The 14000-nt window shown below is 60.6% G+C and overlaps 2 protein-coding genes across 7 annotated transcripts; one reads left to right on the forward strand and one right to left on the reverse strand.

The window, feature by feature from the left end:
• The first annotated feature begins 576 nt into the window (after positions 1 to 576).
• Positions 577 to 5588, forward strand: SRPK3 (SRSF protein kinase 3). Of its 2 annotated transcripts, XM_044763278.2 has the most exons (15): positions 577 to 911; positions 983 to 1113; positions 1294 to 1402; positions 1533 to 1620; positions 1922 to 2009; positions 2576 to 2682; positions 2765 to 2930; positions 3031 to 3056; positions 3542 to 3671; positions 3763 to 4002; positions 4093 to 4193; positions 4559 to 4666; positions 4735 to 4804; positions 4883 to 4975; positions 5101 to 5588. In XM_044763278.2, the coding sequence occupies exons 1-15, from the start codon at positions 793 to 795 to the stop codon at positions 5283 to 5285; spliced, it is 1761 nt and encodes a 586-aa protein (XP_044619213.2). In that variant the 5' UTR covers positions 577 to 792; the 3' UTR covers positions 5286 to 5588. The 2 variants fall into 2 exon arrangements, with proteins under 2 accessions (XP_044619213.2, XP_070358061.1); XM_070501960.1 differs by lacking the exon at positions 4559 to 4666 and having other exon boundaries at positions 753 to 911.
• A 6-nt stretch (positions 5589 to 5594) lies between these two features.
• Positions 5595 to 13988, reverse strand: IDH3G (isocitrate dehydrogenase (NAD(+)) 3 non-catalytic subunit gamma). 5 transcript variants are annotated; one of them, XM_070501962.1, is made up of 13 exons: positions 13836 to 13988; positions 10402 to 10440; positions 10037 to 10048; positions 9673 to 9770; positions 9152 to 9264; positions 7816 to 7876; positions 7582 to 7714; positions 7287 to 7420; positions 6860 to 6962; positions 6622 to 6768; positions 6198 to 6292; positions 6059 to 6119; positions 5595 to 5875 (listed from the first exon to the last, which is right to left on the reverse strand). In XM_070501962.1, the coding sequence occupies exons 1-13, from the start codon at positions 13914 to 13916 to the stop codon at positions 5819 to 5821; spliced, it is 1134 nt and encodes a 377-aa protein (XP_070358063.1). In that variant the 5' UTR covers positions 13917 to 13988; the 3' UTR covers positions 5595 to 5818. The 5 variants fall into 5 exon arrangements, with proteins under 5 accessions (XP_070358063.1, XP_014687985.1, XP_070358065.1 ...); XM_014832499.3 differs by having other exon boundaries at positions 5595 to 5766; positions 13836 to 13987; XM_070501964.1 differs by having other exon boundaries at positions 9918 to 10048; positions 13836 to 13973.
• Positions 13989 to 14000: the final 12 nt, after the last annotated feature.

Raw genomic sequence — 14000 nt, forward strand, 5'->3', positions numbered from 1 at the left:
TGGTGAGGGAGAGCTCACAGACTCACCGTGGGAGCCCCGGGCGGGCAGGTTCCCAGGCTTCCACTTGGGCCTGGCACCTCTGATAGGAGGAACAAGTTGCCTGGAGCTCATGCCCCTGACCCTTGCCTGGTCAGAGCCCGCAGTGACACCACATTCAGGGAGAAGAGGGCACCAGGATCCCGCCCATCTTAGGGGTCAATGAGACTCAGGAAAAGTGGGAACCTGAGAGTGGGCAGGGAATGGGGTACCCATGAAAATGAGAGGAGTCGCCTCTGGGAAGGCTCCCACAAGGGCCAAGCGGGAAGCCAATGTTCCAAAAGTGTCACTTGGTGCTCCACGGCACATGGGGGGGTGGGGTGCTGCTCAGCCTGAGTACTGGGTTGTCATGTCCACCACATCCTTGCGTGGCTGTCCCCCTTGGCAAGCTCTGGGGTTTGGGGACTCAGCCTGGGGACCAGGTCACTGCCACATCTGCACTCAGTGGCCCCCTCTGCCAGTCCTGGGGCACAGGAGTGCAGCCTGGGGATCGGGTCGCCACGTCCCCACGTGAGTGTCTTCCTTGGTCCTAGGGGGTGAGGGGGCGGAGCTCAGCATGGTGGCTGGGTCGTGTCGTGTCCCAGCGGTAGCCCCCTCTGCCAGCCTTGGGGGGAGGGCGGGGGGCTCATCCTGGGGGCCGGGCTCTCCAGGGCCGCCATTGCCACACCGCCCCCTCCCCGCTGCATACCTTGCCCACAGCTGAGCAGCTGGGAGGCTATTTATAAAGGCGGGTGAGATCAGCGGCCGAGACTATAAATGCGCGGGCCGCGGCCAGGCCCCACAGGAGCAGCCGCCCGGGGCGCCAGAGCTGCGGGCCGCGCAGCCGGGATGAGCGCCAGCGCGGGCGGCGGCGGGGACAGCGGCAGCAGCAGCAGGTAGGGCTCGGCCTGGGCGCCCGGGGCCCCTGGCGCCTCGCGAGCTCATTGCCCGCCCACCCCACCCGCAGCTCGCAGGCCTCCTGCGGGCCCGAGTCCTCGGGCTCCGAACTAGCCCCCGCCACACCAGCACCACGGATGCTGCAGGGGCTGCTGGGCTCCGATGACGAGGAGCAGGAGGACCCCAAGGACTACTGCAAGGGTGAGGCCTGGCCTCAGGCGCAGGCGGCCAGGCAGCCACCACAGGGGCACGGGACAGCCAGGGCGGAGGAGGGTGCCGGAGCCAGCCCACGCAGGCCAGGGAGCCAGCAGGGGCGGGCTGTCCAGGGGGCATAGGGGAAGGTAACGCCCCCCATCATGCTTTATTGGCTTCCTTCCCCAGGCGGCTACTACCCCGTGAAGATTGGCGACCTGTTCAATGGGCGGTACCACGTGGTGCGCAAGCTGGGCTGGGGCCACTTCTCCACCGTCTGGCTCTGCTGGGACATCCAGTGAGTGCCCTCTCCACCCCCGGGGTCCCAGTGCCAGCTAGGATCCTGCCCCTGGACTTGGCTGGGGCCACCACCATGCCCCCATTGGTCTAGCTGGGACCAGCAGCCGACGCTGGTCTCGGTGTTGCAGGCGCAAGCGCTTCGTGGCCCTGAAAGTGGTGAAGAGTGCAGGGCATTACACAGAGACAGCTGTGGATGAGATCAAGCTCCTGAAATGTGTGAGGCGCCTCCCCTACCCGCTCCCAGCTCCCCGGTAGCTGCCCAGGGCCTGGCCATGTGGGTGCAAGGCCTGCCTGCCGGGGCTCCTGGGGCAGGGCTCCCAGAGGGGCCAGCTCCAACTGGCTCTGCCCCAGTGGGAGGACCCGGAGGAGCAGGCAAGGGTGGGGCTGGCGGTCTTTCTTCCAGGGGGCCCCAGCTGGACAGGGAGAGAGGGGCCAGAGGGGCCAGAGGGACCGCTGAGGGGCGCAATTTGTGAGGAGCAGGTTGAAGCCATCTGTGGCCCCTTGGCTTTTGCTCCAGGTCCGAGACAGCGACCCCAGCGACCCCAAAAGAGAGACCATTGTCCAGCTTATCGATGACTTCAGGATCTCAGGAGTTAATGGAGTCCGTATCCTTTGTAGCCTGGGCAAAGCCATGTGGCAGCGTAGGGGGCCCTCCCCTCGTGCCTTCCCAGCTACTAGGACCTCAGTTTGCTTATCTGCACAATGGGGTTTATCCTTTCCAGTGACACTAGTCTACGAAACACCCCCACCACTTTGGGGGCGTGTTTATGTGGCGGGGGGAGTGGATAATCATGTTGGCACTGGCTATCTGTGGCGTTGCTGAGTTACCCTCAAACCGCAGGTGCCGCCTCTGTGGCAGTGCCTTCCCTCGATGGGGCTGCCCAGAGGCTCTCTGGCATAGCCGGGCACAGGAGTGGGGCTGACCTGAGAGGCCTCCGGGTATGCTCCGCCAGTGCCCTCTCCCTAGGATGAGCACAGAATGTACCATCCCAACTGGCATACCTGAGAGTGATAGGGCCACTATAACGACACCAGGAGAGTGGTGACCACCAGGACCACCCAGGCCCAGCTCTGCACTGCCCAAGCCTCACTGCTCCCCCACCACAGCTTAGGGTGGGTGGGGCCTGCGCCCCAGCTGTTTCCGCTGGCTGCCCTTCACTCCCGGCCCCAGATGTATGCATGGTGCTGGAGGTCCTGGGCCACCAGCTCCTCAAGTGGATCATCAAGTCTAACTACCAGGGCCTGCCCGTGCCCTGCGTGAAGAGCATTGTGAGGCAGGTGAGCATTCCAGGCCCTGTGCGAAGAGCACTGTGAGGCAGCCTGGCCAAGACTGGTGGAGTTCAGGAGTGGCTCTCCCCAGGTGCTGCACGGCCTGGACTACCTCCACACCAAATGCAAGATCATCCACACGGACATCAAACCTGAGAACATCCTGCTGTGTGTGGGGGACGCCTACATCAGGCGCCTGGCTGCCGAGGCCACAGAGTGGCAGCAGTCAGGGGCACCGCCCCCATCCCGCTCCACAGGTACCAGGAGCTTGCGTGGGGCCAGGGTGGGGCCTGCAGGCCTCAGCTCCTGCCTGAGTCTCTGTTCATCTCTCCCCCTGCGCCTCGCCTGTTCCCTCAGTCAGCACTGCCCCCCAGGAGGTCTTGGTAAGTTGGGATGCCCCTCTTTTCCTGCACCTCATCTCCCCATCTCCTCAGAGCTCACCTCCTCAGCCTCTCTGGTTCCACTCCCTTCCCAGCATTCCTGCAGTGGCACTTACGAAAGGCTGAGTGGCCCGAAAGAGGGTGATATGATACACAGGGTGGGTCACATGCCCCAAGCTGCCCTTGGCGGCCACAGGGCTTACCACTGCCTTAGTGGATGGACACTGCCTCTAGGCCTGGGAGGGGCCAGGGCTGCCCCTAGGGGAGGTGGGCGCCCAGTGGGATGCAGGCCCAGCAGCTCCTTCCCAACCTCGAGCTTTGGGGAGTGGAGGGCAGGAGGGGAGACAGGAGGTAGATGAGGGGCTGCTGCCAAGGGGTGGGGCTAGAGAGGGGTGGTGCCATGGCGCCTGCAGGCCATGGGCAGAGGCTCGGGCTGGTCAGGGGATGGGCAACGGAAACCCTAGGAGTGACCCTGACTCGAATGGCAGACTGGTAAGCTGTCGAAAAACAAGAGGAAGAAAATGAGGCGCAAACGGAAACAGCAGAAGCGGCTGCTGGAAGAGCGGCTGCGGGACCTGCAGAGGCTGGAGGCCATGGAGGCGGCGGCCCAGGCAGAGGGTGAGGAACCAGAAGGGGTGCTGGGCTGCCGAGCACGGAGCACGGCCCACAGGGGCATCTGCTCATGTACCACCTCTGCCCGGCTCCCCAGACTCTGGCTCAAGACTTGAGGGGGGCAGCGGCTCCACGTCTTCTTCTGGCTGCCACCCCGGGGGGGCCAGGGCCGGCCCCTCCCCAGCCTCCTCCTCCCCAGCCCCCGGGGGCGACCGCAGCCTCAGCCCTGGCTCCCAGACCTCAGGCTTCTCGGGCTCGCTTTTCTCCGCTGCCTCGTGCTCCATCCTCTCAGGCTCCTCCAACCAGCGAGAGACCGGGGGCCTCCTGTCACCCAGCAGTAAGTTGGGCCGGGCCAGCGGGTGGTGGGCAGGCAGGGCCAGGAGGGGCCCAGCCAGCTCAGTCTCTCTCCCCTCTCTTCCTTCTCCAGCACCGTTTGGTGCCTCAAACCTCCTGGTGAACCCCCTAGAGCCCCAAAACGCAGACAAGATCAAGATCAAGATTGCAGACCTGGGCAATGCCTGCTGGGTGGTATGAGGGGCCTTAGAGAGCAGAGCTGGGCACCCTGCCATGAGGGGGCCCTGACCTGGGCCTGCGGTGCACACGCTGCTTTGTTCAGCGGGTCACCCCACAATCCACATGACCAAACCCCAGCATTGATCCCAGTCAGCAGAACTGGGCCCATAGCAAGGGGTGGGGACCACTGGGAAGGGGCCAGCCTCACCTCAAATCACCTGGCCACTCCCTCTCCGGACATCTGGGGACCCCGGGGCCCATGTGAGTCTCAAGAAGCTCCTTGGGTACACAGCCCAGAGGAGGAGGGAGATGAGTAGGGGGCCAGTGGGGGCAGGCCAGCTGGGGCCCCAGCTCCTCCCCAGGGCTCCCCTTGCCTCCAGCACAAGCACTTCACCGAGGACATCCAGACACGGCAGTACCGGGCCGTGGAGGTACTGATCGGCGCCGAGTATGGGCCCCCGGCTGACATCTGGAGCACAGCATGCATGGTATGCCCAGGGTGCCCCCGCACAGGGCCAGCCCACAGGCCGGCAGCCTCACCTTCTCCCCCTTTCAGGCCTTCGAGTTGGCCACCGGCGACTACCTGTTTGAGCCTCACTCTGGAGAAGACTACAGTCGTGATGAGGGTAGGGCAGGCAGGGCCTGGCTCAGCCTCAGGGCTTCTTGGCCTCCAGGCTGCCTCCCAGCCTCCTCTCTGTCCACAGACCACATCGCCCACATTGTGGAGCTTCTGGGAGACATCCCCCCGGCCTTCGCCCTGTCAGGCCGCTACTCTCGGGAGTTCTTCAACCGGCGAGGTAGGGCTGATTGGGCTCAGGCCACGTGGATGTAGGGATGGGGCAGGGCCCTTGGGTGCTGAAACAGGGGGAGCCCTGGGTCTTCATGGCAGGGCCTAAGCTAAGGCCCACTGGCTGGCCCCCAGGAGAGCTGCGGCACATCCACAACCTCAAGCACTGGGGCCTGTACGAGGTACTTATGGAGAAGTACGAGTGGCCCCTGGAGCAGGCCACGCAGTTCAGCGCCTTCCTGCTACCCATGATGGAGTACATCCCGGAAAAGCGGGCCAGCGCAGCCGACTGCCTCCAGCACCCTTGGCTCAACCCCTAGGCCCCGCTGGCACCTGGGGCAGCTTGGGGCAGGCCTGGCTGCCCCTCCAAGCCCCTTGGCTCCCAGTGCCTTCAGGGAAAGCGGGATGACTCCTGCCACTCCACGGGAGCTGCCCTCTCCCACCGTGCTGGGTGCAAGCTTTGTGACTCCCCCCCCACACCACGGCAGGGCAGACACATGCTGGGGCCAAGGCCACCTTTCAGAATTTATGCTGCCCCCAACCCTCACAGAGGGCCCTCTAGTGGGAAGTGTGTGTGTTTCTTTTCCTAATAAAGTGTGAAATGGAGACGGCAGCACATGGCAGAGGGCTGGGCAGAAGCTGGTTTATTCTGGGCCCGCCTGCCGAGCCAGCTGGGGTGCTGGGGTGGGAGGGGACAGCCTACGCCTCCACAGCCCGGCCGTTGATAATGCGGATGTGGCGGATGATGTCCTGGATGGCTTCCGACGTCGTGCCCTGGCCCCCGATGTCTGGGGTGTGCATCTGCAGGACATGGGCAAGTCTGGGCACACACTTGGGCTCCAGCACCCAACCCCTATCCTGCACGCGTTCCAGGGCTGCCCACTGTTTCCGTGGCCTGCAGGGGCTGGAACTGCCCCCAGGAGGGCAGTGGTATTAACTAAGACCCAGAAGCCCTACCCGACCTGGTACCACCCTCCCCTTGGGGTCTGCATCTCCAGCCCCTCAGGCATTACACCAGCTCAGCTGGGGCTGGAGGAGGGGAACGGGGTGGTGGGGGGCAGTGAAGCAGGGCAGGGGAGGGGGGGGGCCTCACGTTTTCATTGTCCATGGATGCCAAGACGGCCTTGCGGATGGAGGTGGCATAGGAGTGGAGCCTAAGGTGAGAAAGCAAGCCTTCAGTCCTCAGGGCCTGGGGGCCTGGGGGCCCCGGCTGGGAAGGGAGAAGTGCTTACTTGAGGTGGTCGAGCATCATGCAGCTTGCCAGCAGTGTGGCCGTGGGGTTGGCGACATTCTTATTAGCGATGCTCTTGCCTGTGTTCCTCGTAGCCTAGAACAAGCAAGATGGAGGGGGTGGCGAATGTGAGGATGGAGGGTGCATGATTCCATTCACGTGAAGTGTCAGGAACAGGCAAATCCACAGAGGCAGAAGGCAGATGAGTGGGTGCCAGGGGCTCAGGGGAGGGGGATGGGGAGTGGGCTAACAAGTGCAGGGTTTCTTTTGGATGAGGACAATGTCCTGGAATTATAGTGGTGAGGGGTGCACACCTCTGAATATTCTAAACCCCACCGAGTTGTCCACTTTTAATGGGTGAATTGGATGGTATGTAAAGTCTATTCAAAAAGGCCAGCAGCCCTGGCACCCCCAGCGGCACTCACCGTCTCAAACACGGCATACACGTGGCCATAGTTGGCCCCAGCCACAAGGCCAGGGCCCCCGACCAGCCCTGCACAGACATTGTTGACAATGTTGCCGTAGAGATTGGGCATCACCATGACATCGAACTGCTGGGGCCGGGACACCAGCTGCGGGGTGAGGAAGGGCAGAGAGGAGTTGGAGCACAAGAAGCCCAGGACACCCAGGGTGGGAGGCCACAAAGCCCCACAGCTTAACTACCTGCATAGTGGTGTTGTCCACGATCATATTCTCAAAGGTGATCTGGGGGTAGCCGGCTGCCACCTCCTTGCAACACTGGAGGAAGAGCCCGTCGCCCAGTTTCCTAGGGGTGACACAGGACACCAGCTTGGCCGTTGTAATGGTCAGCCGGAGGGACGGGGTGTACAGACGGCCACAGAAGGCTGCATTCTAATCCTCTAGCCAGTCCCGCGTCTGCAAAACGGGCATAATCCCATTCCACCTCCCTCACGTGTGCACTCTGGCAAGGCTCGGTTGGGAAACAGGTAACAGGGCACACCCCTGGGCATGGCCCCTTGGTGGGTGGCTGGGGTCCAGGGCCCCAAGTCCCTGAGAGCAGGCCCGAGCAGGCTGCCTGATTGAGTGGCTTGCGGAATGAGCAAGAGCATGGCAGGGGCAAGGAGCATACATGATGTTGGCCTTGTGCACGGCTGTCACTTTCTTGCGCCCACACTCCTGGGCCAATTTGAAGGCATATTCAGCAATGCGCAGGGACTTGGCCTTGGTGATGATCTTCAGGCTCTCCACCACGCCTGCCACGCTCTGACAAGGGGACAAGGGAGAAGAGACCTATGTCCTGTCCAAGCCTGCCCTTTAGCACCAGCTTCTCCTGGGGCATGGCTTCCTTACCGCTGACCCTGGCTGGGCTCATCCCCAGCCCCCATGACCCGAGAGGGTGAGTGGGCGGCCCGGGCCTCACCCACCTCGTGCTCGAGGCTGCTGTACTCGCCCTCCGTGTTTTCACGGACGATAAGGATGTCTATGTCTCTGTGCCGGGTCACCACTCCTGGCAAGCTCTTACAGTGGATGACGTTGGCATAGAGATCCAGACTGGTGCTGGGGGCACAGAGAGAGAGGCAGCTGGCCAGTGCCACGACTCTGCTGGCATACCCCACCCCACACCCAGCAAGCCTTCATCCTGTGCACAGGGCTCTCACCGGAGGATGTTGTTTCGGGACTTGTGGGACGGTGGCAGGTTATGGTTTGTTTCAATATTGCCTGCGGGACAGAAACAAGACAGACAGGCTGGAGGGCAGCCCCCAGGCTCAACCGAGCCACCATATTCCCCCTCCTAACCTAGGGAACGCGAGCCAAAAGCAGCTCCAACCAGAGGAGAAGACAGCTTCTGGCAGCAGAAATACTTCACAGAACACCAGAGTGTAACTCCAATGTACGCCCCTCCAGGGCGGGGGATGGGGGCATTTGGTTCATGGATGGGTTCTGGGGACCTAGAAGAGCACCTGAAAGATAGCAGTCACTCAATAAAAAGTAAATGAATGAATGAATGAACTAAGAAATGAATAAACAAGGGTTAGCAGCTGGCCAGAAGATCTGGCCAGACCCTGGGCAGAGAATAGCAAGTGGATAGAGAGTGACCACTTCTGCTTATTAACAAGCTGGCTGGCCAGGCTGGCGCCAGCAAGGTGACCTTGGCCAGGATTACCGCCAGGCCCCACATTGAGGTGCCACACGAGCCCCACCTCAGGGGCAGACCAGGGCTGCCTGAAAAAGACCACGGCTTGGCCTTGGCTGGATCCAGGGCAACCAGAGCAAGGGCATCAGGGAGCTAGAAGCCTCTGGGAGAAGGCGGTCAGAGGGTGCCGAGCAGAGGAGGCCTTTCTCAAGGCCCACCGGGGCTGCTGGCCCCCCCAAGTCACACCCCACTGGGACTGCCTTCCCCCAGACGGCTGTGGGTACCCTGTGGTTGGCATGGCAACCCCTCCACTTGACTGCCAGGGCCTGGGGCTCTACCCAAGTTCATCATTGCTCACATGCTCCTCACAGAGAGCCAGGGATGGGCTAAAGTTCGCAGAATGAGTGATGGAAACAGTTTAACATGGACCAAAGCAAGTCAAATTCGGGAGGAACTAGAATTCCCGCCTGTAACATCCACAGCTGTGCTGGCCGGAGTCCAGGCAGCAGGCAGAGGGTTGGAACTGCGTCTCTGTGACATTTGGTTTGTGAAGGAAGCTCTGAGGGTCAAAGCTGCCCTCTGCAGAGAGGGCTGCCTCAGGAGGCAAGAAGGGAGTGTGAGGGAGCCCATCACTGGATAGGGTCTCACACAGCCTAGTGCCACCAAACTCTCAGAATCATAGCACACATGGGCTTCCAGAAGCTTCTGTCCACTCTCCAAGCACAAGGATCCTCTCAAGCCAGAAAAGCCCTGAAGTCAGAGCCATAGAGCCCCAGGGACAAGCATCAGCTCCGAGGTGAAAGGAATTGTGCACAGCACCCCGTTCCGGCACAGCGCCCCAATCCGGCCCCGGAGCTCACCCTTCAGGGCCACACGGTTCCGACGGATGGCCATGATGGCATTTCGGATGTCCTCTTCATCAGCGCTGGAGCTCACGTGCACCTCCTCAAAGTCCACTGGCACACACGCGTGCCTAAGGCAGAGCTGAGTCAGGGTGGCTGGCTCCGGTCCTCCCCTACACCTCCTCCAGGAAGCCTGCCTGGACCATTGGGTACAGAGGCCTCTCCCCTGCCACTGCCCACCCTGACCTGGCTCTGGCTGAGAGGAGACTGGGCCCACCGGCGCCAAGTAAGGGGGACACACTCGCATTCCATGACATAGCTAACAGGACAGGTGTCATCACCTCTCCCACACCCAGGCCAGCATGGCGGGACCACAGGCACCAGGAGGAAAGCCTGGGCATACAGCCCCCCTGTCCAGGTTCACTGGCCCTCTTGGCACAAAGTTCTCAGGACCCCCCCCACCCCCCCACGGCTGGGCCCAAGGCACAACCTTCCCTACGGATACAGGTCAAGGGGAGGTGCGCCCAGAGACTCTGTACCTGAATACAGACTTGACGTGCAACATGAGCTCTGGCCCAATGCCGTCCCCTGGGATCATGGTCACCGTGTGCCGCCCACCATACTTAGCTGACGGTGGCTGGAAGGGGGGGGGGGGTGAAGGCGGCCCTTCAGTTCCCTTTCTCCCACCAGCACTGACCCAGTGGGCTGGCCAATTGCGAGGTGCCAGCTCGGGGTACCTTACCCCCACACCCCACCCCATGCCATCCCAGACAGGGCTGCTTACGGGGGCTCCTTGGTCAGGAGGATGGCAGCAGAAGCAGTTCCCGCCCCCGCCTGGACTTGGGTCAATCCCAAAGCAACTAAAAGCCCCAAACCTAACAGGCAGATGAGGAAAATACTCACAATTGTACGTTGCTAGAGGGGGACAGGAAGGAAAAAGACACGGATCAGCCAAGGTCGGAGGAATAAGGCTGGGCCCGGGGAATGGGGCCTTGTTCCTGGGGACGCTGTCTAGCACAGTTCAGGTAAGGAGTCTGTGCCTCAGAGGGAAGGACACAGGGGGCCAGGGAGCAAAGAGGCACGGCATACACATGAGCACATGCACACACGTGTGCACACACACGCACACACAAATATACGTGCATGCACCCGTACACGAACGCCTCTGCACACGCACACACAACAGGTACACGCACACACAAACACAAACATATACATGTGCAAGCACACACATATATGTGCATGCACACACCTGGGCAGGTACTTACTGAGAAGCTCCTCCGGGGGGCCCTGGGGGCACCTAGAACCTGGCAAAGAGAACAAAGATGCCAGTGGTTGTTGTCCAGCCCAGAAAGTCAATCTGGCAAGGGCCAGCTGAGCTCTTGGCAGGGAAGAGGGATCGTCCCCACCATGCCTAGACAGGCCCTGCGTGTCATCCCTCTCCACCTCCCCCACGCACCACTGTCCGGCGAACAACAGCGCACAGCAGGGGTCCACATGGATGACTCCAGAGCCTCCATTTCCCGAGGTGCAGCCTGTCGGAGCACCACAGAGCGTCACCACAACCCTTCACGCCTCCTCAGCCCCGCGGTCAGGTGTCCAAAAAACGTTTATGTCTCCACCCCTGCTTTTGTTGCTTCTGATTCTTTTTTGGCCAATTACTCCTGCTTAGTGATGTCCATAACATGGAAATGTTGGCCCACCGAACGTGGTACAATAAGGAAGCCATTATAACAAATCACGGGACCACCATGATGATAGTTTCATCGTTTCTTCATCATTTTTCCTTATTGCAAAAGCAGCATACGGTCAGAACATGGAGAAGATCGAGAGCATGGAGACAGAGGAAAAAGACAGCACCCAGCCCCCCTTGGCCCAGACACAAGCACCACCAACCCCGTAGGCAGCAGCCTACCGGAACCAGAAGCCCAAGGCAGTGCGCTGACACTGGCCCCTCGCAAGGCTTTCACAGAGCACTGCAGAACTGCTGTGAGGTCTCCCTGGACGAACGTCCCCAACCCCTGACTCAGAAGCAGCCATGTTTGGTCACTTTGGTGCCACACTCGACAGCTTCAGAGCAAAAGCCACCCGAGCCAAATGGGACAGGTGCTGAGAAGTGACGCATCTGGAGTCCCATACTGTCCCAGAGGGAGAACCGTGTGTCCCAGGTTCCACTGCAGGGGGGCTACAGGCCCACACACATTCCTCCCTGCTGCACCCCACCCGGGGAGCCCCCAATTCAAAGCGGCAAGGGCAGAGCCAAGGTCCTCCTTGTCACTTGGGGATACCCTACCACTCGCCTAGTGGGGCAGCAGCAGAGTGTTCCAGCCAATGGCAGAGTCACCATGGCCATTTTCCAAAGAGCTGCGCCTTTCTGCGAGAAGTCCAGAAAGCTCAGGCAGAGGCTGACCATCCCTGCCTGGATCTCCCCGGCCAGTATTCACAAAGCCTCCACTTGCACGAGCCGGAGCAGCACAGGTGTGCCACTGACCTGCCCTAGCCAGGGGCTAAGACACAGGTGACTATGAGGACAAGAGGCTCTAGGGACAACTGTTGATCCATGTGGCTCCTGGATCTCTACCCCAAGCACACTCGGGGCTTTCCTGTTTTCCTTTTAGCATTTCTCAGCGTCTGGATTAATTTTATTTGTAGGCTCTCATACAAACTTGTGGAAGGCGGCTTAGACTGCTCTTCCTCCAGGAAGTCTTCCCTGATACCCTACAGCTGCCAAGCTGTCAGTCCTCCTGGGCTCCCAAAGCCCTCTGTACTCCCTCCCCTACAACCACAATCTCCCTTGGTTGTCACTGCTTTGCTCCCTCCCCAACCCCTAAGCCCCTGAGAGTAGAAGCCATGTCTGTCCAGTCCCCTACTGTCAACCCAAGGCCCAGCAGAATGCCTGGCTCAGAGCTGGGACACAAGAAATATTTCCTGAATGAATGAGCACATCAGCCATGAAGGACAAGATGGCATGCTTTGGGGCTAGGGAGACCTTGATCCAAATCCACCGTCCACAGCTCTTGGCAGCAAAGGACTTAACCTTACTGCATTTCCCGCCCTCACTGAACTCCACGGACAGAGGTGCCTATTTTATGCGACTACTGGAAGGATGAAGAGAGAGGGGGCTCCCACATCCCACATCTTAGTGAGGCTTCTCTCTTCGGCATGTTTCTGTTGGATCAAGTGCCAATGGTGCCTGCTTGTTTTCCCACAAGGTCCCAATTAGTAGGACCAAAGATCTAGGGTTCACCTCTAAAGGTTCCCATACCCAGGACAATCGGTCTCAGGGCAAGGCACTGCCTGTACCACCTGTTCACTGCCCCCCATCCCCACCCAGTGGGGACACAAGCACACACACGAGAGGTCAGGGACGACACAAAATGTCTTCACCAAGTCGCTGTGGAAGCCTAGCTGCCAGAGCCGTCAGGACCTCTGGAAAGCCTCTCATCAGCAAGGTGGGAGAAGTAGCATTTTAAACAGAATTTCATAAAGCATAAACTGTTACAGGGCAGTCTTCCCCAGGGGTCAGAGAGGGGAAGCATGGCAGGAGATGTGTTCAGGAGTGTCAGCAAAGTCACAGGGTTCTGGAAGGTCAGAGTTGGCTGGATCCTTTGAGACAGAGGGGAAACTGGAGCCCAAAGGGAAGAGGGGGACCGGCCTAAAGCCACACAGTGGATTAGTCAGGGAGCCGGGCCTAGAGGTCATATCTCTTGTCCCCTAGGGCCAGTCCTGGCTGGATGAAGCTTCAGATGGCTTCCAACTCACCCAGGGACTAAGTTATCCTATTTAAGTCTGTAAAGAGAGAGGAATCGGGGTGGCCCCGTGGTGGAGTGGGTAAGTTCCACGCTCCGCGTTGGCAGCCCAGGGTTTCCCCAGTTCAGATCCTGGGCAAGGACATGGCACCACTCATCAGGCCATGCTGAGGCAGCGTCCCATATAGCACAACCAGAGGCACTCACAACTACAACATACAACTATGTACTGGGGGGTTCGGGGAGCAGAAAAAAAAAAAGATTGGCAACAGATGTTAGCACAGGTGCCAATTTTTTTTAAAAAAAAAAAGAGAGAGAGAGGAATCGGACCTGAATAACCAAGATCCTAAACTGAGAACTGCAGAAACAAGCCCCATGGGCTCGCACCCATCCAGTCTGAGAAACCCTAGCTCCCTCCCATTCCAGGCGCCTGCAGGGGAAAGGCATCTGGGGCTGTAAGAACGTCGGGGGGGGGGGGGTGAACTCGGGGGTACTGGTAAAGTCCGATTTTCCACCTCCATTGGGACAGGTGGCAAAGCGGTCCCCAAGAGGGAGACCCGAGGAGGAACGGAGGCCGGGAACGGGATTCCCAGGGCAGCAAGAGAAAGGGGGCTGCGACATGTGACCGTCACGGGAGGGCTCCCATAAGGATACTAAAGCGGTGACACTCGGCCCGCAGCGGCCCACTCTCCCCGCCTGTCCAGAGCTTCCCCATCACAAGATGCAGATCCCTGGGGAAGCCGGACCAGGGCCAACTTTGTCCAATTCCCTCACTGACAGCGAAGGCGGCCAATCAACCCCTGAGCACAGCCCTCTCCCCGCCCCTTGCGGGGCCCGTAGCCAATCGGGCTCCACGACGCTTCAGAAGCTGCGGCCCTCCGGCCGGCCCGGCAAGGTGCGACGACCCCCAGCGAGCGCTGCAGCTATCCCAGGGGCCCGCTCCTCCTTCTCACCTCCCAAGGACGGCAGAGGAGGGTCGGCCTGAGTACTGCCTTAGCAGCACCGCCAGCAGCAGTCGCCACCTTCAGCGCCATGACGGAAAGTGAGAGCCGCCACACGCAGACACCGGTCTCGCGAGAGTTAGGCGGGGCGCGAAGGCCCTGGAACAGGGGCGGACC

This window comes from Equus asinus, chromosome X (genome assembly GCF_041296235.1).
Source record: "Equus asinus isolate D_3611 breed Donkey chromosome X, EquAss-T2T_v2, whole genome shotgun sequence".
NCBI lineage: Eukaryota > Metazoa > Chordata > Mammalia > Perissodactyla > Equidae > Equus > Equus asinus.

Excerpts from the sequence above, each read along its gene's own strand:
- SRPK3 (XM_044763278.2), top strand. The coding sequence starts at position 793 with ATGCGCGGGCCGCGGCCAGGCCCCACAGGAGCAGCCGCCCGGGGCGCC. Across the intron at positions 1,403-1,532 it reads TGGCTCTGCTGGGACATCCA|GCGCAAGCGCTTCGTGGCCC; the intron begins GTGAGTGCCCTC and ends TCGGTGTTGCAG. Across the intron at positions 3,672-3,762 it reads GGCGGCGGCCCAGGCAGAGG|ACTCTGGCTCAAGACTTGAG; the intron begins GTGAGGAACCAG and ends CCGGCTCCCCAG.
- IDH3G (XM_014832499.3), bottom strand. The coding sequence starts at position 13,916 with ATGGCGCTGAAGGTGGCGACTGCTGCTGGCGGTGCTGCTAAGGCAGTA. Across the intron at positions 6,293-6,621 it reads TGTATGCCGTGTTTGAGACG|GCTACGAGGAACACAGGCAA; the intron begins GTGAGTGCCGCT and ends TGCTTGTTCTAG. Across the intron at positions 6,120-6,197 it reads ATGATGCTCGACCACCTCAA|GCTCCACTCCTATGCCACCT; the intron begins GTAAGCACTTCT and ends TTCTCACCTTAG.